General features: G+C 42.1%; 1 protein-coding gene across 1 annotated transcript in view; it reads right to left on the reverse strand.

The window, feature by feature from the left end:
• The window catches only part of FKBP1B (FKBP prolyl isomerase 1B), a 112,621-nt gene that overhangs the window by 6,971 nt on the left and 77,776 nt on the right, over positions 1-27,874 (reverse strand). Inside the window, exon 3 of the mRNA XM_073625305.1 lies at positions 13,949-14,061. Within this exon, the coding sequence (XP_073481406.1) occupies positions 13,949-14,061 (113 nt within the window). The remainder of the gene's footprint in view (positions 1-13,948; positions 14,062-27,874) is intronic.

Below are 27,874 nucleotides of genomic sequence, written 5' to 3' on the forward strand. Positions count from 1 at the left end.
CCACATTTTCAAACCCCTTCAAAGAGCCATATTTTTTCTTAATTTTTGGGGGCTTGCTTTTATGCATGGTTTAAGAAACAAACCTTGCGCCCTGCAAGAATGAACATCTGCTTTGACAAATGTCCACATTCAGATACCTGATGATGTTTATTAGGATCATCTTCATCTTCAACCTGGAGCTAATCTGCAACCTAGATGGACTTCTTGTGTAATACAAGTGGTCATGGAGAGTTATGTCGGAGACTTGAAGGTCTATGTATAAATAAATTTACTATGCGAATGTCTCACGCATTTGCACAACTCTAGTAAAAAATCACCGTAATTTGTCTTATACATTTATTTCATACGATCCATCTAGTGGCTCTTCACCCTGTTTTTTATTCTAACGCTCATTGGAATGCTCAAGCACTCCTATTTCATGTTTGGACAAAAAGTACCTTTTTTTTCCCACTTGGGCGAAAGGGTTCATAAGCTTCTCTCATTGACTCCTGAGATAAAAGCATCAGCAATCCCCAGAGTCTTCGGCCATCTTTTTTTTGTGATATTACATGATTTTGTAGCAGAAAATAGGTTTACCGCGCTGTGTGAGTACTACGCAGACGCAACATTTTGATGTGAATGCTGGGTAGGCAGCTGCACAATATCCAGGAAGTAGTCGGGTGCTAGCTTCAGATGCCCTTATTGTGAATGGCTGACTGCAAGGATGAGCTGTTTTAGAGACCTCTTATGCCCCGTACACACGGTCGGATTTTCCGATGGAAAATGTCCGATCGGAGCGTGTTGTCGGAAATTCCGACCGTGTGTGGGCTCCATCGGACATTTTCCATCGGATTTTCCGACACACAAAGTTGGAGAGCAGGAGATAAAATTTTCCGACAACAAAATCCGTTGTCGGAAATTCCGATCGTGTGTACACAAATCCGACGGACAAAGTGCCACGCATGCTCAGAATAAATAAAGAGATGAAAGCTATTGGCCACTGCCCCGTTTATAGTCCCGACGTACATGTTTTACGTCACCGCGTTTAAAACGATCGGATTTTCCGACAACTTTGTGTGACCGTGTGTATGCAAGACAAGTTTGAGCCAACATCCGTCGGAAAAAATCCTAGGATTTTGTTGTCGGAATGTCCGAACAATGTTCGAACGTGTGTACGCCCTATTAGTGTTTTTTGGACACACATACTATACTGTAGGTCTTGTGTAATTCTTGTGTGTGTATTACCATCATTTATATCTCTTCTTCTCATCCTGATCATCAGGAAGATCATTAAAAATAATTTAATACGGTGTCTTGAAAAAGTATTCATACCCCTTGAAATTTTCCACATTTTGTAATGTTACAGCCAAAAACATAAATGTATTTTATTGGCATTTTATGTGACAGACCAACACAAAGTGGCACATAATTGTGAAGTGAAAGGAAAATGATAAATGGTTTTCAATTTTTTTTTACACATAAATGGAAAAATGTGGCATGCATTTGTATTCAGCCCCCCTGAGTCAATATTTGTAGAGCCACTTTTCGCTGCAATTACAGACTTTTTGGTTATGTCTCTACCAGCTTTGCACATCTAGAGAGTGACATTTTGCCCATTTTTCTTTGCAAAATAGCTCAAACTCTGTCAGATTGGATGGAGAACATCTGTGAGCTGCAATGTTCAAGTCTTGCCACAGATTCTCAACTGGATTAAAGTGTTTGTTAACCCAAAAAAATAACATTCAGATCCTGGTCCCTTAAAGCAGATTAAACAGCACAGTGCTTGTGTTGTATAATCTGCCCCCCTATAAACTAAAAAAAAAAACCTCCCTGAACCTGCCACTTCCTGTATCCCCCTCTCTCTACTGACCACAATAACAAGGGTTACTAAGCCCTGACCACCATGGTGAGAGTGCGTCCCTCCGTCATATGCTGCCCTGCTCTCAGCTCTCCTGTCTCCCCCTCACCTCCTCCTTCCTGCCTGTCAGTTCCCTCTCTGTCTCTGCTCTGCCCCACCCCCGCCGCTATTATTAAAAAAAAAACTTACAATGGTCACTATTAGAGGATGGCATACCACCATATGTAAATCCTTTAAAAAAACGAGCATTGTAAATAGCTATTTGGAGCTGTCTTTAGGCCGGTCACGTGACTCACGGCCGCTTTACAGCTCTGAGACAGGGCTTATGCGGGAGGCCATGTGATCTCCACAGCTGATGTCAGAGGGAGATCACAGCTCCTCCCGCAGAAGCCATCCATCAGAGCAGTAAAGTGGCCTCAAGTCATGTGACTGGCCTGAAGACAGCTCAAAAGCTACAAAGCTTGTTTTTTAAAATGACTTACATAGTGTGCTATGCCAGCTTCTAATAGAGGGGCTGGCATAGACTTCAAGAAATGGGTTCACAAGCACTTTAAGGTCTACACATTGACTGGGCTATTCTAATACATGAATATGCTTTGATCTAAACCAGGGGTCTCAAACTGGCGGCCCTCCAGCTGTTGCAAAACTACAAGTCCCATGAGGCATTGCAACGCTGACAGTTACAAGCATGACTCCCAAAGGCAGAGGAATGATGGGACTTGTAGTTTTGCAACAGCTGGAGGGCCATCAGCTTGAGACCCCTGATCTAAACCATTCCATTGTAGCTCTGGCTGTATGTTTAGGGTCGTAGTCCTGCTGGAAGTTGAAACCCGCCCCAGTCTCAAGTCTTTTGCAGACTTTAAAAGGTTTTCTTCTAAGATTGCCCTGTATTTGGCTCCATCCATCTTCCCATCAACTCTGACCAGCTTCCCTGTTCCTGCTAAAGAAAAGCATCCCCACAACATGATGCTGCCACCACCATGTTTCACAGTGGGGATGGTGTGTTCAGGGATGATGTACAGTGTTAGTTTTCTGTCACACATAGCGTTTTGATTTTAGGCCAAAAAGTTCAATTTTGCTCTCGTCTGACCAGAGCACCTTCTTCCACATGTTTGCTTACATGGCTTCTCACAAACTGCAAACAGGACTTCTTATGGCTTTCTTTCAACAATGGCTTTCTTCTTGCCAATCTTCCATTAAGGCCAGATTTGTGGAGTGCATGACTAATTCTCCTATCTAAGCTGTGGATCTCTGTAGCTTCTCATGGGCCTCTTGGCTGCTTCTCTGATTAATGCTCTCCTTGCTCGGCCTGTCAGTTTAGGTGAACGGCATGTCTTGGTAGGTGCGCAGTTGTGTCATACTCTTTCCATTTTCGGATGATGGATTGAACAGTGCTCTGTGAGATGTTCAAAGCTTGGGATATTTCTTTATACCCTAACCCTGCTTTAAACTTCTCCACAACTTTATCCCTGACCTGTCTGGTGTGTTCCTTGGCCTTTATGATGCTGTTAGTTCACGAAGGTTCTCTAACAAACCTCTGAAGGCTTCACAGAATAGCATTTTCCTTCCACTTCACAGTTATGTGCCACTTTGTGTTGGTCTAAGGCCCCTTTCACACTGTCAGACTGTTCAGGTCCACCTGTCAGTTTTTTCGGCGGACCTGAACAGGCGTGCCATGCTAGTCTATGGAGCGACGGATGTCAGCGGAGACATGTCCACTGACATCTGACCCGGTCCGATCCGCTAAAATCAGACAGATGCCCCTACGTTCGCATCTGTCCCTGGCGGATTAGATCGGGTGAAATCTGATAAAAACAGACATGCTGTCCGTTTTTCGTCCGATCTCTCCATAGTAACCAGCGGCACTCGACAAGCCCCTCCCCGCTCCAGTGAGCCGAGAGGGACCTGTCATCCGCCAGCTCAGCGGAGATCAACAGAGAGATCAACCACTGAGCTGGCGGACAGAGGCGGACTCCAAGGCAGCGGATCCGCCTCGTGAGAATGATGCCTATCACATAAAATCCCAATACAATACATTTACGTTTTTGATTGTAACATGACAAAATGTGGAAAATTTCAAAGGGTATGAATACTTTTACAATGCACTGTACACTCATGTATCCTGATTGGATTCTAACCCCAACACCCTATAATTTATGGGAAAACATGCCACTTCCAGGGCAATCAGAAATGCATATTACACCTTATAGGCTCAATTCAAAAATCTTTACACAAGCATAACAATCTACTTTAAGCCACGTGACTTCAAATTTTAAATCTCATTGGACTCAGTTCAAATTAACTGTACTCTTTTGAAAATAAGGATTCTTACTGTAATGTGCAAGCTTTGTGAATTGAGCCTTTAAATTTTGTGTGTGAGTTTTATTATAGGTGTTATAGCTCCAAGGAGGCATGTCAAAGTGTGTCTCGTCTGCCTGGAGTGAAATGTTTTCAATAGGATACGTTACGTGTTTTTTTGTGGATATGAACTTATTTTTATTTTCACCAAACAAGACTTTTTTTTTTTTTTTTTTACAATACAATATCAAAATCCTCTGGGGCTTCTCTGGACACGCACTCATTCTTTTCATGCATCATTGGTTTTTGTAAGTGAATTCCCATGCATATAGTGATTGGTCTGTGCCTTCTTCTTTGTGTATATTACTAGAATTTAGTGTATGTATATTTATATCCCAGATTTATTGTTCCTCTCCTGACGAGACTCTTTAAGAGTTGAAACGTGTTGAGGTTGAATACCATTGACAAATTATCATTTAAGACAATTTTACATGATGGAATCCAGATATGAGATGTGCCTTTGCTGGTTTTAATATGTATCTAATAAATAAATATATTTTTAATATTTATTTTTATAGTTCTGGGTGCCTATACAAAGTCCAATTCCATATTCTTGTACTCAAGACTTCTCCTATTACCTTAGCGTTCACCTAAATTGAAGTCTATAATTCTGTGTCTGAATCCATTTGCTAGGCTACAACATCTTTTTATTTCTATCTACTGTATTTCATGTTCTCGTTTCCTACCTAGTTGCCTATCTGTCAATTTTCTTAATTTTTTTTATATATATCTGCCGCAGTCGATATCAGGGGTCTCCAAACTGTGGCCCACGGAACACAACCGGCCCCCAGCTAGGGTCAGTGGCGTATCCTCAATGGGTATTGACTGAAGGTTTAGGTCAGCAGAGGCTGCCTATGGTCTGTGCTTCTGATGTAAGGGGGGATTTTGGTGACGACCCTGACGTAAGGCGGTCAAATTTTGCAAAATATTTAATGTGTCCCACATACTGATAAGTATGCAACATTACAATCAAGCCAATTCTAGTGAAATGCATTAAGGAGGGGTGGTCCCTGGGTGGGGACACTATGGGTGCAGCTATACAGTCAACAGCTGAATAAAGCACCTGGAAGAATAGATATTGGAGTATGGCTCTTATTCATTAATAAAATATATAAGTTGCTAATGCTCTCCAATATGTTCCGCCCCATCAGTGACTCCCTCAGGGTATGGCGCAGTGCATGCTAACCTGCTGGGAAAGATGTGATCTGCGCTGCTTTTTCTTTTATATGTATCTATTTGCATGGCTCTGTATGAGGATGTAAACATCTAAAGTAGCTCTGCAGATGGTCATAAACTGCAGGAACCCGATTAGAACACGAGATGGAGCACCAGGGAAGAGACATGCAGACCACGCGTCTTTTATGATTTACCAGCTATGCAGCTGTCCCTGCCTGAAAGACACGCATTATAATGTGGAACTGAATAAGCAATGATCACTGACCCTGTCAAGATGGGCGAATGGCTTTTACATATGTTGCTCCTTGCTAAAAATAACTTTCAATTCAGTTTTCAAAGAGCGGTGAGGGAATTTTTAAATGTCACTGTGAACCAGCTCTGTGCCTCACTGGGGATCCCGATTTAATATTGTGCAAAGAGAACTAGGACATGATTTGATGACTCTATAGCAGTCTGAACGCACATATTACCCTTGTTATGTATACATTAATAAAAACCCTAACAAGTCTGTAAACCCAAAAGATTAAAAATAGATCACTCAATTATATTGCATTCAATTGCTGACTTTTTTAACTCTTTTTATTACAAGTAAAATACCTGGTGATGCTGTCAGTTCAATCCTCTTTCTCGCTGCACATGGCATTGCTCTGGCTTCACAGCTCTCCCTTCCAGCACTGTCAGCCGGCATCTCATATTTCTCCAATTCACATCATGTCTACGTACAATGTGCTCTCTATGTCCTCTACTTACTGCAGTGAGGGAAAAAAAGTATTTGATCCCCTGCTGATTTTGTATGTTTGCCCACTGACAAAGAAATGATCAAAAAAGTTAAAAGCTGATTTGCATTTTAATGAGTGAATTAAGTATTCAATCCCCTATCAATCAGCAAGATTTCTGGCTCCCAGGTGTCTTTTATACAGGTAACAAGCTGAGATTAGGAGCACTCTCCTAAAGGGAGTGCTCCTAATCTCAGCTTGTTACCTGTATAAAAGACACCTGTCCACAGAAGCAATCAATCAAATTCCAGTCTCTCCACCATGGCCAAGATCAAAGAGCTGTCCAAGGGTGTCCGGGACAAGATTGTAGACTTACGCAAGGCTGGAATGGGCTACAAGACTATCACCAAACAGCTTGGTGAGAGGGAGAAATGGAAGAAATGGAAGAAACACAAAATAACTGTAAATCTCCCTCGGTCTGGGGCTCCATGCAAGATCTCACCTTGTGGAGTTTCACTGATCATTAGAACATCAGCCCAGAACTACACAGGAGAATCTTGTCAATGATCTTAAGGCAGCTGAGGACCATAGTCACCAAGAAAACAATTGGTAACACACTACGCCGTAAAGGACTGAAATCCTGCAGCTCCCACAAGGTCCCCCTGCTCAGGAAAGCACATGTACAGGCTTGTCTGAAGTTTGCTAATAAACATCTGAATGATTCACAGGAGAACTGGGTGAAAGTGTTGTGGTCAGATGAGACCAAAATCGAGCTCTTTGGCAACAATTCGACTCGCCGTGTTTGGAGGAGGAGGAATGCTGCCCATGACCCTAAATACACCATCCCCACCGTCAAACATGTAGGTGGAACTATTATGCTTTGGGGGTGTTTTTTCTGCTAAGGGAACAGGACAACCTCACTGCAGCAAAGGGATGGTGGACTGGGCCATTTACCATCAAATCTTGGGTGAGAACCTTCTTCCCTCAGCCAGGGCATTGAAAACAGGTTGTGGATGGGTATTCTAGCAGGACAATGACCCAAAATACACGGCCAAGGCAACAAAAGAGTGACTCAAGAGAAGCACAGGATCTGCAAAGAGGAGTGGGACAAAATCCCTCCTGAGATGTGTGCAAACCTGGTGGCCAACTACAAGAAACGTCTGACCTCTGTGATTGCCAACAAGGGTTTTGCCACAAAGTACTAAGTCATGTTTGGCGAAGGGTTCAAATACTTATTTAACTCATTAAAATGCAAATCAATTTATAACTTTTTTGAAATGCAATTTTATGGATATTTTTGTTGGTATTCGGTCTCTCACTGTTAAAATAAACCTACCCTTAAAATTATAAACTGATAATTGCTTTGTCGGTGGGCAAATGTACAAAATCAGTATTGAGTCAAATACTTTTTTCCCTCACTGTACATATTGCAGGCAGCAAGGGTTGGGGACTAGCAACTGACTGACAGTAGCTCTAGCAGTGAGCAGCACTGTCATCCTTACTCACAGCAATATAGAAGCATCAACCCAAGGCTCCTCCCCCAGGAGAAAAGAAAGGCACATAGTTTTTTAACCGTTTTTTTTTCTTTTTACACACATGCTAAATTATGCATTTTGTGCGTGAAAAACACTTATAACCCTCAAAACAGTATGGGGTTGATTTACTAAAGGTAAATAGATTGTGCCCTTTGCAAAGTGCAGTTGCATTCTGCAAGAGCAGTTGCTCCAGAGCTTAGTAATTGAGGTAAAGCTTCACTTTGCAAAGAAGATCCAATCATGTGCAAGGAAGGAAAAAAAAAAAAAAAAGGCATTTTTGCTTGCACATGAGCCAACTTCCCTAAACTACAAACCTTGCTAAAAGGCATAAATTGGGATAAAATATTAGGAACAAAGAATACGGAGGAGAGATGGGTTTGCTTTAAGAGCATATTAAATAAGGGCATTAGCCAATGTATCCCATTGGGTAATAAATTTAAAAGAGCGAACAAACATCCTGGATGGCTTAACTCCAATGTAAAAATGCATATAAAAGCAAAGGAGAAGGCCTTCAAAAAATACAAGGTTGAGGGATCATCCACAGCATTCAGAATTTATAAAGAATGCAATAAGAAATGTAAGGGTGCAATTAGGATGGCTAAGATAGAACATGAAAGACACATAGCGGAGGAGAGCAAAAAAAATCCCAAGAAATTCTTTAAGTATGTAAACAGTAAAAAAGGGAGGACAGACCATATTGGCCCCATAAAGAATGAGGAAGGACATCTGGTTACAAAGGATGGGGAGATGGCAAAGGTATTGAATTTATTCTTCTCCTCAGTCTTCACGAGTGAATCGGGGGGCTTCAGTAACCAAAACTGCAGTGTTTATCCTCATGACACAACACAGGAAGCACCTACATGGTTAACAGAGGACGGAATTAAAATTAGACTTGAGAAACTTAACATTAATAAATCACCGGGACCAGATGGCTTGCATCCGAGGGTACTTAGGGAACTCAGTCAGGTGATTGCCAGACCGTTGTTCCTAATTTTTACAGACAGTCTATTGACTGGAATGGTACCAGCTGATTGGAGAAAAGCCAATGTAGCACCAATATTTAAAAAGGGCCCAAAAAACATCCCTGGGAATTACAGACCAGTTAGCCTAACATCAATAGTATGTAAACTCTTGGAGGGGATGATAAGGGACTATATACAAGATTTTAGTAATAAGAATGATATCATTAGCAGTAATCAGCATGGATTCATGAAGAATCGTTCTTGCCAAACCAATCTATTAACCTTCTATGAGGAGGTGAGTTGCCATCTAGATAAAGGAAGGCCCGTAGACGTGGTGTATCTGGATTTTGCAAAAGCATTTGACACAGTTCCCCATAAACGTTTACTGTACAAAATAAGGTGCGTTGGCATGGACCATAGGGTGAGTACATGGATTGAAAACTGGCTACAAGGGCGTGTTCAGAGGGTGGTGATAAATGGGGAGTACTCAGAATGGTCAGGGGTGGGTAGTGGGGTTCCCCAGGGTTCTGTGCTGGGACCAATCCTATTTAATTTGTTCATAAACGACCTGGAGGATGGGATAAACAGTTCAATCTCGGTATTTGCAGACGATACTAAGCTAAGCAGGGCAATAACTTCTCCGCAGGATGTGGAAATCTTGCAAAAAGACCTGAACAAATTAATGGGGTGGGCGACTACATGGCAAATGAGGTTCAATGTAGAAAAATGTAAAATAATGCATTTGGGTGGCAAAAATGTGAATGCAATCTATACACTGGGGGGAGAACCTCTGGGGGAATCTAGGATGGAAAAGGACCTGGGGGTCCTAGTGGATGATAGGCTCAGCAATGGCATGCAATGCCAAGCTGCTGCTAATAAAGCAAACAGAATATTGGCATACATTAAAAGGGGGATCAACTCCAGAGATAAAACGATAATTCTCCCGCTCTACAAGACTCTGGTCCGCCACCTGGAGTATGCTGTCCAGTTCTGGGCACCAGTCCTCAGGAGGGACGTACTGGAAATGGAGCGAGTACAAAGAAGGGCAACAAAGCTAATAAAGGGTCTGGAGGATCTTAGTTATGAGGAAAGGTTGCGAGCACTGAACTTATTCTCTCTGGAGAAGAGACGCTTGAGAGGGGATATGATTTCAATTTACAAATACTGTACTGGTGACCCCACAATAGGGATAAAACTTTTTCGCAGAAGAGAGTTTAATAAGACTCGTGGCCACTCATTACAATTAGAAGAAAAGAGGTTTAACCTTAAACTACGTAGAGGGTTCTTTACTGTAAGAGCGGCAAGGATGTGGAATTCCCTTCCACAGGCGGTGGTCTCAGCGGGGAGCATTGATAGCTTCAAGAAACTATTAGATAATCACCTGAATGACCGCAATATACAGGGATATATAATGTAATACTGACACATAATCACACACATAGGTTGGACTTGATGGACTTGTGTCTTTTTTCAACCTCACCTACTATGTAACTATGATCGGATGATGGAAGTTAGCCGAGCTTCTGCTCACTTACTAAGCTCTGGAGCTACTGCTCATGCAGAGTGCAACTCCACTTTGCAAAGTGCACAGTCTATTTGCCTTTAGTAAATAAACCCCCATATATTTTCTAAAAGCAAAAACCTGTAGAAAAAAAAATGGTGCCTTGTGCCGAGTAAATAGACACCAAATATATCAGATCTCAAAATTGCATGCACTTGCAAAACAGCGACTAACTAGTCTCTAGACTGGAGCTAACCATAAAGGATGGTCATGGAATTATTCCTCTCACACTGGTGTGCTCAGCAATATCTAATATGTGTTGTGCCACTGGTGTCTGTGTATGTATGTGTATATTTTTTTACATTCATCCATATGCAGGGAAAGGATATTAAGGCTCTGTTCACACCTAGGCGTTTTGTTTTCAGGCAGAAAGTCGCACGTATTTTGCCACGTTTTTGTACAGGTCAAAAGGTCACCCATGTAAAAAGCAGAAAATGCCTGTAATCTGCCAAAAAAGGGGCTCCTGTACTTTTTTGAGCTTCAGGCATTTTGCTTCAGATGACAAAATGCTCAGATGTGAACAGGGGCCATTGAAACGAATGGGATTTGTCTTGGGCATTTTTAGAGCTGAGGCTTACAGCTGAAAAACACTCAAAAACGCCTAGGAGTGAACAGAGCCTTACAATTTCTTTTTATTTATATTTTTAGGTTTTGTTTTTTTGTTTTTTTTTTTAGACACTTTTTTTACTAGACTGTATTACTATCACAAGGTGGCTTACAAGCCTCTTGTATGCTAGCATTATGCAGGTGACAGGTCCTCTATATGGAGATATCAGGGTTATGTTAGATTCCTAATATCTCCTCTATATTTTGCTTTAAGAGATAGAAAGAACAGAAAGCACTTGATCTGTTGCTTATCCAGGCACAACCTGCGGTAATCTCACAGCTGTGAACAAGAAGGTGCTCAGAACAGAGTGCTTCCAGGTAACTGCACAGAGGAGAGACAGGGCATCAGATCTCTCCTCTGTGCACCCCATATGGTGGGACCATGGGTTTCATCTATGAGCCTGTTTGAATCCTATTAATGCCATGACATGTGGTACACCAAAGAATTAAAGTCTATGCAAATCCAAACAATGAACTTCTCTTATCTGCTCCCTTATTTGGTCTGCTAAATATACTAAATGTTTTTTTTTTTTATCTATGCAAAAAATTTTGTTATATCTGTGCAATAAGTGAGAAAATATGTGTTGACCTTGTCATAAATCTTGTGAGCTAATAATTTCTCTGCCTGTGTACAAGGAGGAGTTATGAAAATGATGAGGTGAGAGGAGATACGGAGGTGTTATAGAGATGAGGAGCGAGGAAGAGATAAGGAGGGTTATGATGATGATAAGGGGGGGAGAGATAAGGGGGGTTATGAAGATGAGTAGAGGGGGGAAGGGGGAGGAGCTAATCCATCAGAAAGGAGGTAGGGCAGGGCTGACACCACATGCTTAGAAAGTCATACCTGTGGTGTAATGTCAAGGAGGAAGATAGGAGTAGTCCATATTCTGAAACATCAGTAGTCATTTTTCTGCACTTTCAGCTTGTTTTTAAGGGATAAAACATTGGAAAATGTTTGTGTTCCAGAGATATGTCTTATTTTTTAATTTAGCCTTGGCATACACTTTTATTGCAGTTATTCTGTGAATCTGGCAAGTACAAAATCAATAATAAAACTCTTAATACAGTCCAGTTAATTGAAAAAGCCTTATGTCTGAGAGGCCATTGAATCAAATGTGACTGCAAATGCTATGCAAATGTTTCCAGTGTTGTTCACTCACTTCCCCTTGGCGGAATGTACTTGCATGCAAATATACATACAGAAGCGTCTATGTGTACACTGTGGTTGGCTAACTGGTGAACACAAAGGCACAGAAGAGTGCAAGTGTTGTTCCTGACAAACAGGTTTCAGATATGATTTTAAGGCAGTGACTTGCGGGCCACCTGTAACCCCTCTGTGGGGCAATACTGAACACATGTGGATGTTGAAAGCGCAAAATGCACATTTGCCTAAGCAGACACAAAAATCCTTGCACTGGCCCTGAATACCCGATCCTTCCCAAAAAGGATGAAACATGAAAAGCAGGACTAAGAGCAACAAGAAATCTGCTCCGCATTCCTGTTTGAATCCATGCCTTCAGAATCATGAGCCATACTGATGACTTCTATATAATCTGTCACAAACCTGGACAATTTAAAATAACAACTCAGTCAAAAGAATTCAGAAGTGTCTGTTGCATTTATTAAAAGCCGCAAGTTAAAAGAATCAGTGGATCCATAGATACTTCTGAATTTACATGGAAATCTTGACTTTGTCAGCTTAAAAGTGTTTGTAACCCTAAGCAAATAAAACAAATAGATCCTGTTCCTTTAAAGCATGTTATACAGCACAGTGCTTGAGCTGTGTAACTTGGCCCCCTGTATCACCTGAAATACCTGGCTGATCCTGCCTGGTTCTGCCCACCCCTCTGTAAATCGAGCACGGTTTATCATGACTGCTAAGCCCTGACACCGTGGTCAGTTTACGTGCCTCTGTCATCCCCAGCTCTCCTCTCCCCCTCCCTGCCTGTCAGCTCACCAATTCTCCCCTCCTGATGATAGAATAGCAGTATAAAGTCTCTCCAATCCCATCTGTTAGATAATGCTATGTTCCCCAGTGTGTGTGATTTAAAATAAAAATGCTGTGTACCTTATTCCATAGCGCCAATCGGCGCTCGTATGACTCCCCGGCTCTCTCCTCTTCTCCTGCTCCCGGCTGACATCAGCGGGAGTTCTCAGCCCCTCCCACTGTAGCTGTCAGCCTAGGAGAGGAGAGAGAAGGGCAGTCACATGAGCGCCGATCGGCGCTATGGAAAAAAGGTACACAGCAGCTTTTTAAAAAAAAAATCACACACACTGGGGAACATGGCATTATCTAACAGAGGGGATTGGAGAGACTTTACAAGTGGCTTTACAACCACTTTAACCTTTACTGTTGCTGCCACATTGGGTAAAAATGATGGGCAGGTGGACGTTAATTCTGGAGTACAGTATAAAAATGGCGTTCTGTTTACTTCTTGTGCATGTATCAGGCATAAGCACAATGCCTGTGATTGCAATGTCAGCACAAATTACAGGCAAAATGTACAGAGCCAAAGTGGGTTTGTATCTTGTGATTTCTGTGATGGCCAATTACAGTGATCACAAATGTAAACAAAAAAACCTTAAACTCTCCCCTTCTGCTGATCCTAAGCAACTACTATTGTTTTCAATGACCAATAATGAAAGGGGGACACAGTCGGGGCATACTGACCACCACTGAGCAGCAGAATGTACACAAGGGGCATATTGACAATAAGAGGGGCACAGTAACTACTTATGACCACCGCTATGCAGCAGGGGGATACACAGGGGGCATACTGACCATAAAGTGGACACAATAGCATCCAATGACCACCACTGAGCAGCAAGGAGATACACAGGGGGCATACTGACCATAAGAGGAACATACTAACAGCCAATGACCACCACTGAGCAGCAAGGGGGTACACAGGAAGCATATTGACCATAAAGAGGGCACAATGACCACTAATGTTATGGGGGGGGGGCACCACTGACTATCAACAGTAATAGGGCACTTTTCCACTGATCACCAACATTTAAGGGGGCATATACCATTAACCACCAGTTTTTAAGGGGACATTAACCACTGCCCACCACCATGAGGCGGCAACTCTGCTTAAGCATTTGTTTTCTTGTGCTCAATAGGCCCAGTATATGGTGGGTTCATTTTACCAAGGGTCACATCTAATCTTTAAGGAGAAAGAATATATTTATACCTGTGCGATGCCATCATCCCATCCTTTGATCACTTCCTGTCGTCCTAACCTGAACTTGAAAGGCTTGTTTCTATCCCTGGATGAATCAAACTTCTTTCCATTCTGCAGCATGCCTAAAGAATAAAAAAAAATAATAAAATCATCAATATTGCAGAAAAACCAAGGCACAGAAATAATTAACATACACACATAGGTCATCTGCAGAAAAAGTTCATGCTAGATCAGCCTTTCCTAACCTCTTCACCATGGAGGAGATTTGAAATAATTTTCAGTTCCTGGGGAACCTCTGCTAAAAATGATTATACCACCAAATCAAGGTATATACAGAAATGCAATGTACCTAGAGTATTTCACACCCAGGGCAGGTCTTTTTTTTTAACACCACCTGCTATATATGACCATATTATTTTCAGTAATATTCTTGAAATTAAATTAATATTTGTAAGATGAAAACAAATTCAAACTGTGAAAATGGTGGCGACCCCTAACATTAATGTTTAATGCCGAAATGATCCCTTACGCTCATATTCAATGAGAAACTGCCACCCTTACATTGGTGTTCTGTGTAGGGGAGAGATCAATTCACCACTGCACACAGCTCAAGGAGCCCATAGCACCCATATGAGGAGCCCTGGTTGAGAAAGGCTCTGTGGAAATGTGCATATATTCGAAAGATGTACTAAAAATTTTAGTTGTTTTTCATTTTGCCTTGATATACTCTTTAGGTGCAGTAATTCTGTAAATGTGGCATTTATATAAAAAGCAAGTACATAATTAATAATAAAAATAAATTATTACATTACCGTACATTAAATTAATACAGTACAGTACAGTATTGATACAGCCTTATGTTTGACAGTCATTTAATCAAATGTAACTGCTAGTGCTATGTAAAAATGTTGTCGTTCTTTGTTCTTTACTCACTTCACTCCAATAACTGTGAAAAAACCCACATTTGTATTGTCCCCTGGACAGCGTGGGTGGCTGATACCCCGTCATTTGGTAAGATAAGGATCCTGATGGCCAAACCATCTGCAGTATGTCTCCATTGGCCTGACCTCCAGTTGTGAGAGTAAGATGGAAATATGCTATCCTGTATATTGCTCTAATTAATGCTAATCAAGCGGAATATGCAGAGCAAGAAGTGTCAGTGAATATGAACCAATTAATAATTTGCTAATAATTTGATTCCCAGGGTTCTTGTCTTCTAGAGAAGGCCCCCTGAAGTTCAGTCAGAGAGGATGCTGGTGGCGGTTGCATGTGTGAATACATACACATTATATTGATGACCACATCCATATGGTCAAATTTAATATACAGGTATGGGTAAGTAGGATGCCCAGTAGATGAACTTGTGAACACACTGCTCAACAGGTCCTGTTAAGAATAATCTTCTGGAAACAACAAATAGTGGTGATCCAAAAGCACACGACCACACAGTCAACAGCCGGTCCACTGCAGTGGTGCTGATAGATGTCAGTGAACAGCCAGCAGTGAACCTTGGACAAAGTACAGAAAGAAGCCCAGGGCCAGATGGAGACGTCTTTCTGAATTGGAACGGGTGAGTGCATATGGATCAACAGTGGTTTCAGCCAAACCCCATAGGTGGCCATAGCCAATAATACTTGAGACCTACCACAGTTAGAAAACAGCAGTAATAACCATCAAACGTTTCTACATTTTTAATAACATAGTTCTATTAGAAACTATCCAATTTTAGATGATGTCTGTTCCTTTTGGAGGACATCTCCCCACCCTTCTTGTCTTGGTGAAAGACGGTCACTGGGAAGGTTAGGAGAAACCTCTTCAATAAAGACAGCAAGTAAAACATTTTAAGCATACCATGTAAGGTTTAAACAATCTGCTGAGTTTACATTTCTGTCTGCATCCCTGCTAGGGGACATAGCTTATGTGCAAAGCGCCGCCATCACCACCATGACAATATGGCAATTCTCTAGAATTAAATATTCAGAAAAGAAGTCAGTTGATACCTCATAATGAAGATGAAGGCTTGCTATTAAAACAACTAGACAGTATACAAAGTGGTCCTATTATTAGCCTACTCACACTAGGATTGTGACTGCCTATTCTCTCAGGGTTGCTATAGTTCTTAACATCAGCAGGCCATAAGCTACACAATTAACACTTGAGGGATTCTTTTTCTAATTGGCTGATCCCAGCATGGTCCTATCAGAAGAAAAAAAGAATGTTTCTATAACTATTATTCCTATCATTATAAGAGTTACAAAAGCATTCTGGTTAATGGAAAATATTATAATAAAGATGGCTGGATATCTGCATTCTGAATACTCACTGGCCAGGGTTGGGAAGAAGCAATGTATAATCACGAAAACTGGCTCAAAATTTACAGCACTAACAACATCTGTGTTGGACTGTTGAAGGTCACATCCAACAAACATGGAGTTGTGCACTAAACCAATATCTGGAGCCGGCCAAATACTGTATTTTTGTAAATGTTCATGTAAACATAGAAGGGTACCAAAGATGTACACCTTCCTTGCTGCTGTTGTCATTTACACTGAAGTACATCAGCTGAACTTCTAGGCTCAGAGAACCTCTAAGCCACTTGTGAGGGCCCTGCAACAGGTAATTCAATGCTGCCATTATTATAAAATAATGTCTAGGGACATTTCGAGTCTACTATTGTGAAGCTCAGTCAGGCACTGCAAGGTGATTAAGACCATTTTCCCATTTCCGCCATCCTGTATACACCAGGGTTGGACAGATCTTGCCAAACCCTAAATGTCAGAATCAATTGAAACATTCATCGGTGGAACAGAGTGGAGTGGGCAAATTTGGAGTTTAAAGCGTACCTTGCACTTCACGCAAGGTCTGCTTGTTCAATGAGGTGCCCAGCCCCCTTTCTGAAATGCTGCATAAATTGGCAAAAAAAGAACCTGTGGAAGGCAAAATTTAGAATAATCTCACCTTTTCCTGACTACTGTAGTACAGGGGGCAGGGGATGACGTCATCCTTTTGCTGACAAGATTCCTGGGAATTCCAAGTGGCCTGAAAGGAGGATGACGTCATGCTCACCTAGATAATGCAGAAGGAAGCCAAGAAAAGGCAAGTATATTATCTACTCCCACAGGTTTATTTTAATTATGCTTTCATCTAGTATTTAAGTATGGGGGAGACCGGAACCGGAAGCGTAAGGGAACTGCTTGAAGAATGGTGTAGGCAGCGGAGTCGTGGCCATGAGGGAGAGAGAAGGAAAAGAAAAACCAGCAAGGCTGACTTCAATGCCATTTTTCGTTTGTTTCCAATGGATGGATCTTCAATGATGTGTGTGAATCCATGCTTTACTAGGCTCCTATAATGTGGAGTCCAGCTATCCGGTAAGGGTACATCGCTTATATTTCATGGTTAAAGGTGCACTTTGTGTGTTTTTGTCATCCATCACCCTAAAAATCACAAGGAGTGTTGGACACTTTTTGGATTAATTATCATTATTCAGATTTTATATCTTTCTGTTGTGTGATTGCCAGCTGCTTTTTTTGATCATTCATTACCATTTTTCACCTGCGCAATTACTATATCTTTTTTTTAATAACAAATTACACTAATATATACATGAACTTACAACAACCTTTTTTCTGTGTATAGTATTTAAATATTTAATGTACACTTGGGCAGCCATATTCTTCATCATAAAAGCAGGCTTTGTCCTTATTAGTGGATCAAATTGCTGTGCCTCAATGTTCCACTTAGTGCAAATCTATAGGTGTGACCAGACTAGAAATAACAGACTTAAAGGGTCAGGCCACCTTAATGTAGATAAGAGTGTTAAATGACATAATGGTTGCTTACAGCCCTTAAGGACTACAGTAATGCGATCTGGGCTTATGCCATGTTATCTTGATACACCTGCATGTGTATTTTGCAAATGGACAATTGCTCTGTATAGGAAGTTGTGTTTTTGAAGCATTCACTTTTACAAGACTCTGTAGGACCGAGGAATCTTTTGTTTATGGGTAGTAAAGACGGCATACTCTTTGGAGGAAAATGGGCACATACACACTTTGCACTAGGAATTGCTGGTGGGTCAATAGAACGTTCTTATTAATCAAACTTTCCTGTTCATGGCAATTAAAGGGCAGAGGAGGAGATGAGCGGTACCAACAAGCAACATTGTTCCCAGGAGAACAAAAAGGATTTGGGCATGTTGTTTTTTTTTTTTAACTTGTTTGATTAACAGTTTTACCCAGCAAGGCAAGAGAGTTTGCCATAGACTTGAGATCACCCAGCTGAAAACATAGCGGCTATCTTTTCATGTAGGAACGTAAACTACAGCGACTATGATGGAGTGCCTCCAGCTCCAAATTAACTAACATGTTCAGTACACGGTTCTGTTTTTAGAAAAGGTGGATGAATCACGTTTCAGTCTCTGTTAAGGTTTACACTGGAAGATGTTACAATATCCATCACTGCAGCTATGTCAGATTTTCCGTCTTCTCTGGCTCCTGTCACCCGCTCACAGCATCTGCTCTTCTAGCTACAAACCTGCAGGTCTGGCAGCTGCTGCTGGGAGGCGAGCCAGACATCTTCCTGAACGGCAGACTCTGAACTTTCCATCAGGAAGTTCATGAACAAGCCAGCTACAGTAAGTTGGGTCCCCACGCTCCACAGCAAGGGGTTCTCAACCAGGTCTATGGGAGTTATTTCTGTATAAGCTACATACTGTATTCAGGAAGAAGTTGTACACATGAACTTTGTTACTATTATTATTATACAGGATTTATATACTGTATTGCCAACAGTTTGCGCAGCGCTTTACAACATGAGGGCAGACAGTACAGTTAATGCAATTCAATACAGGAGGAATCAGAGGGCCCTGCTTGATAGAGCTTACTGTCTAGAAGGGAAGGTTAAGTGATACAAAGGTAATAACTGTGGGGGGAGGACCTGATGAAGAAAATAAAAGTACAGTTAGGTCTGGAGGCAAGGTAGGCTTCTCTGAAGAGAAAAGTTTTCAGGTATCGCCTAAAAGTGAATAGAGTTGGAGATTGTCATACAGATTGGGGTAGGGGATTCCATAGGATAGGAGAGGCTCAGGAGAGGCTCGGGAGAAGGTCTTGGGGCAAGCACGGGAGGTGGTGATGAGGGAACTAGAGAGCAGATCTTGGGAGCAACGAAGAGGATGATTTGGTTGGTATTTTGAGACTAGGTTAGTGATGTAGGTGGGGGCAGAGTTGTGGATGGTTTTGTAAGTTATTGTTAGTATTTTGAATTTAATTCGTTGGGTAGGTGGTAGCCCACGAAGGGACTGGCAGAGAGGAGTAGTCAGTGCGGTTATGTAATAATGGTCTCTTCTTACTTCTTCTTACTTACTTCTTACTTCTGGGACAGAAGAAAAGACTGTCATTGGTCAGCACTGACCAATGACCACTGGCCACTGCAGGCATTATGCTGCTAAACAGGCTCCAGGGCTGCTGTGTGGGGAGTTTAAAGCCCCGTACACACGGGCCAAATGTTGGTAGACATCGGCCGGTTAAAAAAAAATGGTGCCATTCTGCCTGTGCGTAAGCTGGCTTCTGTCGGACGAGCATGCTGGAAAGCCAGCAGTCGACCAACTCCCGATCAGCTGTCCCCCTGTCAGAACACAACAGCTCAGCAGGGGAGATCCCTATACTAACTTTGCATATCATAGTGTGTGCCACGCTTTAAGGCTGCATTCACAACTGAGTGTTTTCAGCTCATCAAACGCTCGTAAAACGTCTGAAAAATGCCCACAAGCAAAATCCCATTAATTTCAATGGCACTTGTTCACATCTGAGCGTTTTGTCACCTGAAGCAAAAGGCCTAAAAAAACGCCTTAAGCTCAAAAAAGAGCATGAGCTTCTTTGGGGCAGATTACAGGCATTTTTCTGCTCTTTAACGCTCAGGTGTGAATGCAGCCTAAAGCAGGGCTCGACAAACCCCGGGCGCCAGGTCGCATTTGCGACTAGAATTAGCGACCTGGCGCCTGGGGCGGCACAGCTTTGGTATCCTGTGTCCGTTCGCCTCCCCCCCCCTCCCGCCGCGATCGCGCTGGGCTGCGCCGGTAATTGAGGCCCCGGCTTTGCGGCCTACTGCAGTCCTATGGTTCCTGGTTCCTTCTGCAATCGGGCGCCCTCTGGTGGTGGCCGTTGGTATGACAAGACATCCACCAATGCTAATGGAGCAGCTTTCCCTACCTGTTTTCACTGCCTGCTCATCTCCTTCCCTTTACTTAGAACCCCCAAACATTATATATATTTTTTATTCTAACACCCTAGAGAATAAAATGGCGGTCATTGCAATACTTTCTGTCACACCGTATTTGCGCAGCGGACTTACAAGCGCACTTTTTTGGGAAAAAATACTTTTTTTAATTAAAAAATAAGAAAACAGTAAAGTTAGCCCAATTTTTTTTATATTTTGAAAGATGATGTTACGCCGAGTAAATTGATTCCCAACATGTCACGCTTCAAAATTTTATCCGCTCGTGGAATGGCGACAAACTTTTACCCTTTAAAATCTCCATAGGTGTCGTTTAAAAAATTCTACATGTTGCATGTTTTGAGTTACAGAGGAGGTCTAGGACTAGAATTATTGCTCTCACTCTAACGATCGTGGCGATACCTCACGTGTGATTTGAACACCGCTTTCATATGCGGGTGCTACTCACATATGCGTTTGCTTCTGCAAGCGAGCTCGGCGGGACGGGGCGCATTTAAAAAAATTATTATTTTTTCTTATATATTTTATTTTTTATTTTTACACTGTTTTTAAAAAAAATAAAAATTGTGTCACTTTTATTTCTATTACAAGGGATGGGGCACATTTAAATTTTTTTTTTTCTTATTTATTTTAACTTTTATTTTTTCACTGTTCTTTTAAAAAAAAAAAAAAAAAAAGTCACTTTTATTCCTATTAGAAGGAATGTAAAAATCCCTTGTAATAGAAAAAAAGCATGACAGGTCCTCTTAAATATGACATCTGGGGTCAAAAAGACCTCAGATCTCATATTTACACTAAAATGCATTAAAAAAAAAATTGTCATTTGAAAAAAAAAAAAAAAATGTCCCTTCAAGAGCTATGGGTGGAAGTGACGATTTGACGTCGCTTTCGCCCTGCAATGACTTGGAGATGGGCGGGGGGCCATCTTCCTCTCACTCGTCTCCATGTCAGGCCAGGGACAGATCCGGATCGCCTCCGCCGTTACCGACGGCCACGATAAGCGGTGAAGGGCACCGGAGAGCGGCGGTAGGGGGGCCCTCTCCTGCCGCCGATAAAAGTGATCTCGCTACTAATCTGCTGCAGAGACCACTTTTATCTGAAAGAGAACCGCCGGCTCTTGAAGAAGACACCGGGGTTATGGTAGCTAGCTGCTATCATAACAACGGTATTTCTCTTCAAAGACAGGACGTATATAGTCGTCCTGCGGGAAGGAAGTGGTTAATTAAAATGAATTTATTATTTGTCATCTCCCTGCTTGGCCCCTTTCACACGGGCTGTCTGATCAGGTTCGCATGTCAGTTTTTCAGGCGGACCTGATTGGATCCTTAGCGAGAATATGGTGGTCTTGTGTCCCTGCATGGCAGGAAATAAAAGCAGTCACATTAGTTCTAGTCGTCTCTGTGTAAATTTAAGATTGGTTAATTTTTATATTGAAAATAAAGCTTTGTCGGTCGTTTTAAAAAAAAAAAAAAAAAACCTGGCTCCTAACTTTTTTAGCTGGCTCCTAGATTCCAAGCAAATTTGTCAAGCCCTGGCCTAAAGTATACATATAGGTAAACCGGTAGACGTGGGTGGAGGATGATTCTCGGCACAGCAGATAACTGCAGCAGTGACCGGAGGATTGGGAAGGGTTTTGGGAATTCATCTTTAATTATTTGGCGCAAAGGCAGAATTACTCTTTAGTTCTTTGGGAATTAAAGTGATTGTAAAGTCTTGTGTTTTTTTGTTTTTTAAATAACAAACTTACCTCCTCTGTGCAGTTGGTTTTGCACAGAGTAGCCCAGATCCTCGGGTCCCTCTTTGCTGCTCCTGGCCCCTCCCTCCTATCGAGTGCCCCCACAGTCAGCAGCTGGAGCCGAGTCACAGCTCTCTGTGTCCATTCAGATGCGGAGCCCCGACCCGGCCCTGCCCCCTCTCTCCCCGATTGGCTGAATGACTTTGATTGACAGCCGCGGGAGCCAATGGCACTGCTGCTGTGTCTCAGTCAATCGGGAGGAGTGTCCCGGATGGCTTAGACATTCGTGGACATCACAAGAGAGAGATGGGGCTCAGGTAAGTAATTAGAGGGGTGCTGGGGTGGCTGCTTCACACAAAAGGTTGTTTTATCTTAATGGTTAGAATGCATTAAGATATAAAAACCATCTGCCTTTACAACCCCTTTAAACACTGTCTATTTACTGTCCACCTGCTAACTACCCCATTTACAGCATTCCCGAACAATACCTGCTATGGGAAAAATACATAAAACACCCCCTACTTAACCCCCCCTAACAATCATTTCGCAATCCCAGCACTGTATTTTTAAAAATCGTAACTCGGTTTGCGAGCGTTGTCTCGCAAAACGAGCATGATTCAGGCCAAATCAGTGTGCAGTACTGCTTTTGGCCTGAGGTGGAACGTCTGACCTCGGCAAATCTCGGGTAGGAAGTCTTTCCAAGGTTTGCCGAGGTCAGCCAAAGTGTCCTCGGGCCTTTTCGGCCGTTTCCGAGGATCTCCGGCGCCCCCCCCGCCTCTGGCTGCATGCGCTATTGCATCCCATTGAAGTCAATGCGGAACTAATTATTTTCGTTTCCATTGACCTCAATGGGAAAACTTGCTTTGATATGCAAGTACTTTGGATTATCAGCATACTCCTGGAATGGATTATGCTCGCAATCCGAGGTTCCACTGTACAGTACTTGAGTAGCCAATTTTCAGGCCCAATTCACACAACAGTAGAAAGAATGTGCAGAGCTCATTGTAAAGCAGGCTAAACACATTCAGTTTTTCTTTTATTCAACCAGCGGGCAGAACTAAAAAAAAACTGACTGATCTGATATAGGGATCTCTCCCATTGTGTTATTGTATTCTGACTGGGGGACCTCCCCCAACCAGAATACACTGATCAGCGCTTGTAGCCATTGGCTGCCAGGGCTGATGGAATGCTGGTTTTCCAGTAAGACCGTTCAACAGACGCCAGTCATTAGACCAGCTTCTGTTTAACAGACAGCGGTACAAATGAAATGGAAGTCAGACGGTTCCTGCTTACCTTTGGTACGTGCGTACCAGGCTTTTGTTTCATCTTGCTGTCTCCTGCATTTCAGTCATTTAGGCTTCATGTACACTGCTGCTGTTAAACAGACATTTAGGAGCATTTGGGCGTTTTTTTTCAGCTGCCCCTGAACTCTCCTCTATGTTATCTTATCAGTACATGTACACAGGGTCATGTATAGTCATTTCTAGGCAGTTGAGTTTAGAAGCATTTTTTGGAAAGCAGGATGGATGTTCAGAGGCATTTGAAATGCCAAATGTCTATAACAGCTTGTAAATGCGTGAAAACGCAGTAACTCGCGTTTAGCCGCATTTCGTTTACAGGTGTTTTTCATTTCTGACTATTTGCACAAAACAAAATGCTTCTAAACGCAACCCCAACTAAAAGCGGCATGTAAACGCGGCAAAACCGACGTTTTTAAATGTTGTTTACTGTCAACTTAAATCGTTCAGAGGAGGTTGTAAAACGTCCCATGTACATTAAGCCTAAGTTTGAATATAATAAAAGTATTAAAATATAATGAAATCATCGTAGTTAAAGCACATTCAAACCCAAAACAAAACAAAAAAATAGATATGTTTTAACTTTTAAAATTAGGTTAACTTTTTAAGTTACATGTGTAAATGTAATAGCAAAAGTAATACACTCATTTACAGGCTATTTTACAACTTGTTTCTGTGTATAGCATAATGTACACTCGGGCAGCCATATTTTTCATCATTAATTCAGGCTTTGTCCTTACTAGTGGAACACATTACTGTGCCTCAATGTTCCACTCACTCAGTGCAAATCTTTAGGTGTGACCAGACTGGAAATAACAGACTTAAAGGGTCAGGCCAACTTAATGTAGATAAGAGTGATAAATGACATAATAGTTACTTACAACTCTTAATGACTTCAGTAATGCGCTCTGTACATATGCCAAGTCTGCACAGTAGCAATTGCCAGACCTGAACTCTTAAAGCAAAAGTTTTTGGCCTGATCAGAGGTCTAAAGGTGAAGGTTTTTAGTCTGAACTGAGGTGTTAAAAGAGAAATATGGCATTTTCAAATCACTGGCTCTCTGCTCTACCCCTCCAGTGTTCACTGGAGTGCTGGGCTAGGGAGGGGGTGGGATCAGCTGGCTCAGGCTCCTCAGACATCTGGGTGATTCCCGACATTAAAGTCTTTTCTGAGCCTGGACTGACTCAGTGATGTCAGCCAACAGCGGGCTTTAGCCCGTTATTGGCTGAAAACTGGTCACAGGAGTGCAGAACAAACTGGTTTTGGGCCTGATCTGAGGTCTTAAGGTGGAGGTTTTGGGCCCGATCAGAGGTCTAAAGGTGAAGGTTTTGAGCCTGATCTGAGGTCTTAAGATGAAGGATATGGGCCTGAACTGAGGTGTTAAGGTGGAGTTTTTGGGCCTGATCTGAAATCTAAAGGTGAAGGTGTGGGCATGATCTGAAATCTTAAGGTTTTGGGCTTGATCTGAGCTCCGAGGAAAGATTTGGGCCTGATCTGAGGTGTTAAGATGGTTTGGGGCCTGATGTGAGGTCTAAAAGGTGAAGGGGCCTGATCTGAGGTCTAAACTTGAAGGTATGGTTTTGATCTGCGCTCAAAAGGTGAAAGTTTTGGGTTTGATCTGAGCTTCAAAGTTTAAGGTTTCAGGCCTGATCTGAGGTCTTAAAGTGCAGAATTTGAGCCTGATCTGCGGTGTAAAGGTGAAGGTTTTGGGCTTGATCTGAGGTCCCTATTGAAGATTTTTGGTCTGATCTAAGCTCTAAAGGTGAAGGTTTAGGGCCTGATCTAAGTTTCAAAGGTTAAGGTTTTGGGCCTGATCTGAGGTCTAATGTTGTTGGTATGGTCTTGATCTGAGCTCCAAAGGTGAAGTTTGTGGGCTGATCTTAGCTTCAAAAGGTGAAGGTTTTGGGCCTGATTTAAGCTCCAAAGGTGACAGTTTCATGCTTGATTTAAGCTCTAAATGTGAAGGTTTCGGGGCTGATCTGAGCTTCACAATTGAAGGTTTTGAGTCTGATCTTAAGCCTAAAGGTGAAAGGTTGGGGTCTGATCTAAGGTCTGAAGGAGCAGAAATTAACTGCTGCAATCTTTATACTATGCTTTATGTTACATATTCCTGACCAAGGTGTTTGTTGTTTCAACAGTTGCCATTTACCAAGTAGCCCAGTAGTAGTAGTCTATTTTGTGCATAGACTCAGACGCCATTTCACGGTACCACTTTAAACCATGCCCGATTTACAGTCCGATGTAGTCACTTCCACTTTTTGCCACGGCACGCTGAAAGTGCTGCGTCTGGGATTTACTATTTTTTTACAAACATTATACAATATTGTTGCCTGCCTCTGCACTATAGCTTTTACTAAATCAGAGAAGGGCAGGGATGCAATGTGCCCCTGGTGCACAGTGTGCCTGTTGCCAAGCCACACTGTTTTTTCTCTGGTAGTACTGATACGGACATGTCTGCAACCTTAAAATGGGCAGACCTTCCAACCTACTTTCATTCTAACACAATCTAAATAATTTAGTGAGTACCTGTTTGCCCCAAATCTTTCAGTTCGGTTAAATCTCTTCCTTTGAGAGCTGGGGAGCGCAAACATGATATTCAAGACTACAAATGCTGACAGCCAAATATAATCTACTTTATCTTTCACTACCACTCTGCATAGCCTCCCTCTGGGATAGGGAAGTACATTAACAACAAATAAGAAGCCTTGTCTATAAAAACACTACAATGATGGATGAGCCAGACCAATTGTTCTGCCATGTGTAACTGAGTCATCACATCAGCTACATGACTGATGCGCAACTTGCTGCAAGCTGCCACCAAGCAGACGACTCCTATCAACAACCTTGTGTCACATGCTTGCTCCATCTCCTGTCCTTTGCTGGAAGTGACAAGTGCCATCGAGATCTGGATTACATCCTCTGCTACTATTTACTCAAAGTAAAAGCTTAGTAGATATAGGTGTGTATGCAAGAAAAGGATAAATATTAACCGTACCAATAGTCACTAAATGGAAAAAGGTGACACCACAACAGACTTTTCACAATGAAAAATATTTGTTTCAATTAGAGTACAGAGTGGTGGTACAGGTTACAGCAATATTATACTTCAAGTATCTAGAGCAAAAAAGTTTTTTTTTTTTTTGTAGGGTTGTTTTGGACAGAGTAGGGAACAGTTATTTTATTTTCCTGTGTATCCACTGGGGAGATTTCCCTTCACTTCCTGTTCACGAAACACAACAGGAAGTGAGAGGAAATTTCTGCTCATCTCTGTTTTCTAATGTCTGTTGAAAGCATATTCGCTGTCCCTACGTATACTAACCTAAATAATAAAGGAAAAAAAGGTGTTATCTGTGACGTCCTAATACACCAGCCTTTTTCAATCTCTTTAACATGAAGGAACCCCTGCTAATAATGACTATATCTATAGCTCATGGTACTTTAGTATGATGGTCAGTGGGAACAATCCTCCCATTACTTACCTGAGAGGCAGAAAATAACTCCTTTCTCAAGGAAGTTACATGTGTAAATGTAATATCAAAAATAATACACTAATTTACAGGTCATCTTACAACAACTTGTTTCTGTGTATAGCATAATGTACACTCGAGCAGCCATATTTCTCATCATGAAAGCAGGCTTTATACTTAATAGTGGAACACATTACTGTGCCTCAATGTTCCACTCACTCAGTGCAAATCTATAGGTGTGACCAGACTGGAAATAACAGACTTAAAAGGTCAGGCCACCTTAATGTAGATAAGAGTGGTAAATGACATAATGATTATTTACAGCTCTTAATGACTTCAGAAATGCCCTTTGTACATATGCCAAGTCTGCAAAGTAGCAATGGCCAGATCTGAACTCTTAAAGCAAAAGTTTTGGGCCTGATCTGAGGTCTAAAGGTGAAGGTTTTGAGTTTGATCTGAGGTGTTAAAAGAGTAAAGCGGGGGTCCACCTATCTATCGTTTTTTTTTTTTTTGAGTTAATTCACAAACTTTTCTTCTCAGCATTACATACTCACATATTGTGTGTAATATGTCCGCCTGTGTCAGATTTCGTCAGAAAGAATAACTTATATTATTCACTGCAGGCGGTTTCCATCTTCATTGTGGGCATTTGAAGCCCACAAGCATTTATTTCCTGGATGTGGTGAATGCTGTGCTCCCAGCATTCACCGCTCGTTCCCGCACATGCTCAGTGGCATCCTGGGAAGCCTGAGACTAGCTCCCAGGAGTATGGGAGAGGCTAGAAACACGCCTACTCCCACGGGAGGAGAACCAGGAAGTGCAAAGAAGAATAGAAAAATAAAAGGTAATTACGGCGATTTAAATTTTTTTAAACGGCATGTCAGCATCTAGGCAAGGAAGACAATACATACAGATATTGTTCAAAATTTGGGTGGAACCCCGCTTTAAAAGATAAATATGGCATTTTCAAATCACTGGCTCTCTGCTCTACCCCTCCAGCGTTCACTGGAGTGCTGGGGTGGGGAGGGGGCAGGATCAGCTGGCTCAGGCTCTCAGCGGCTTGCTGAGAGCCTGAGCCAGCTGCCGCTTCAGACATCTGGGTGATTCCCGACATTAAAGTCTTCTCTGAGCCTGGACCGACTGAGTGATGTCAGCCAACAGTGGGCTTTAGTGACGTCCTAATACACCAGCCTTTCTCAACCTT

The sequence above is a fragment of the Aquarana catesbeiana genome, linkage group LG04 (genome assembly GCF_042186555.1).
Source record: "Aquarana catesbeiana isolate 2022-GZ linkage group LG04, ASM4218655v1, whole genome shotgun sequence".
Lineage (NCBI taxonomy): Eukaryota > Metazoa > Chordata > Amphibia > Anura > Ranidae > Aquarana > Aquarana catesbeiana.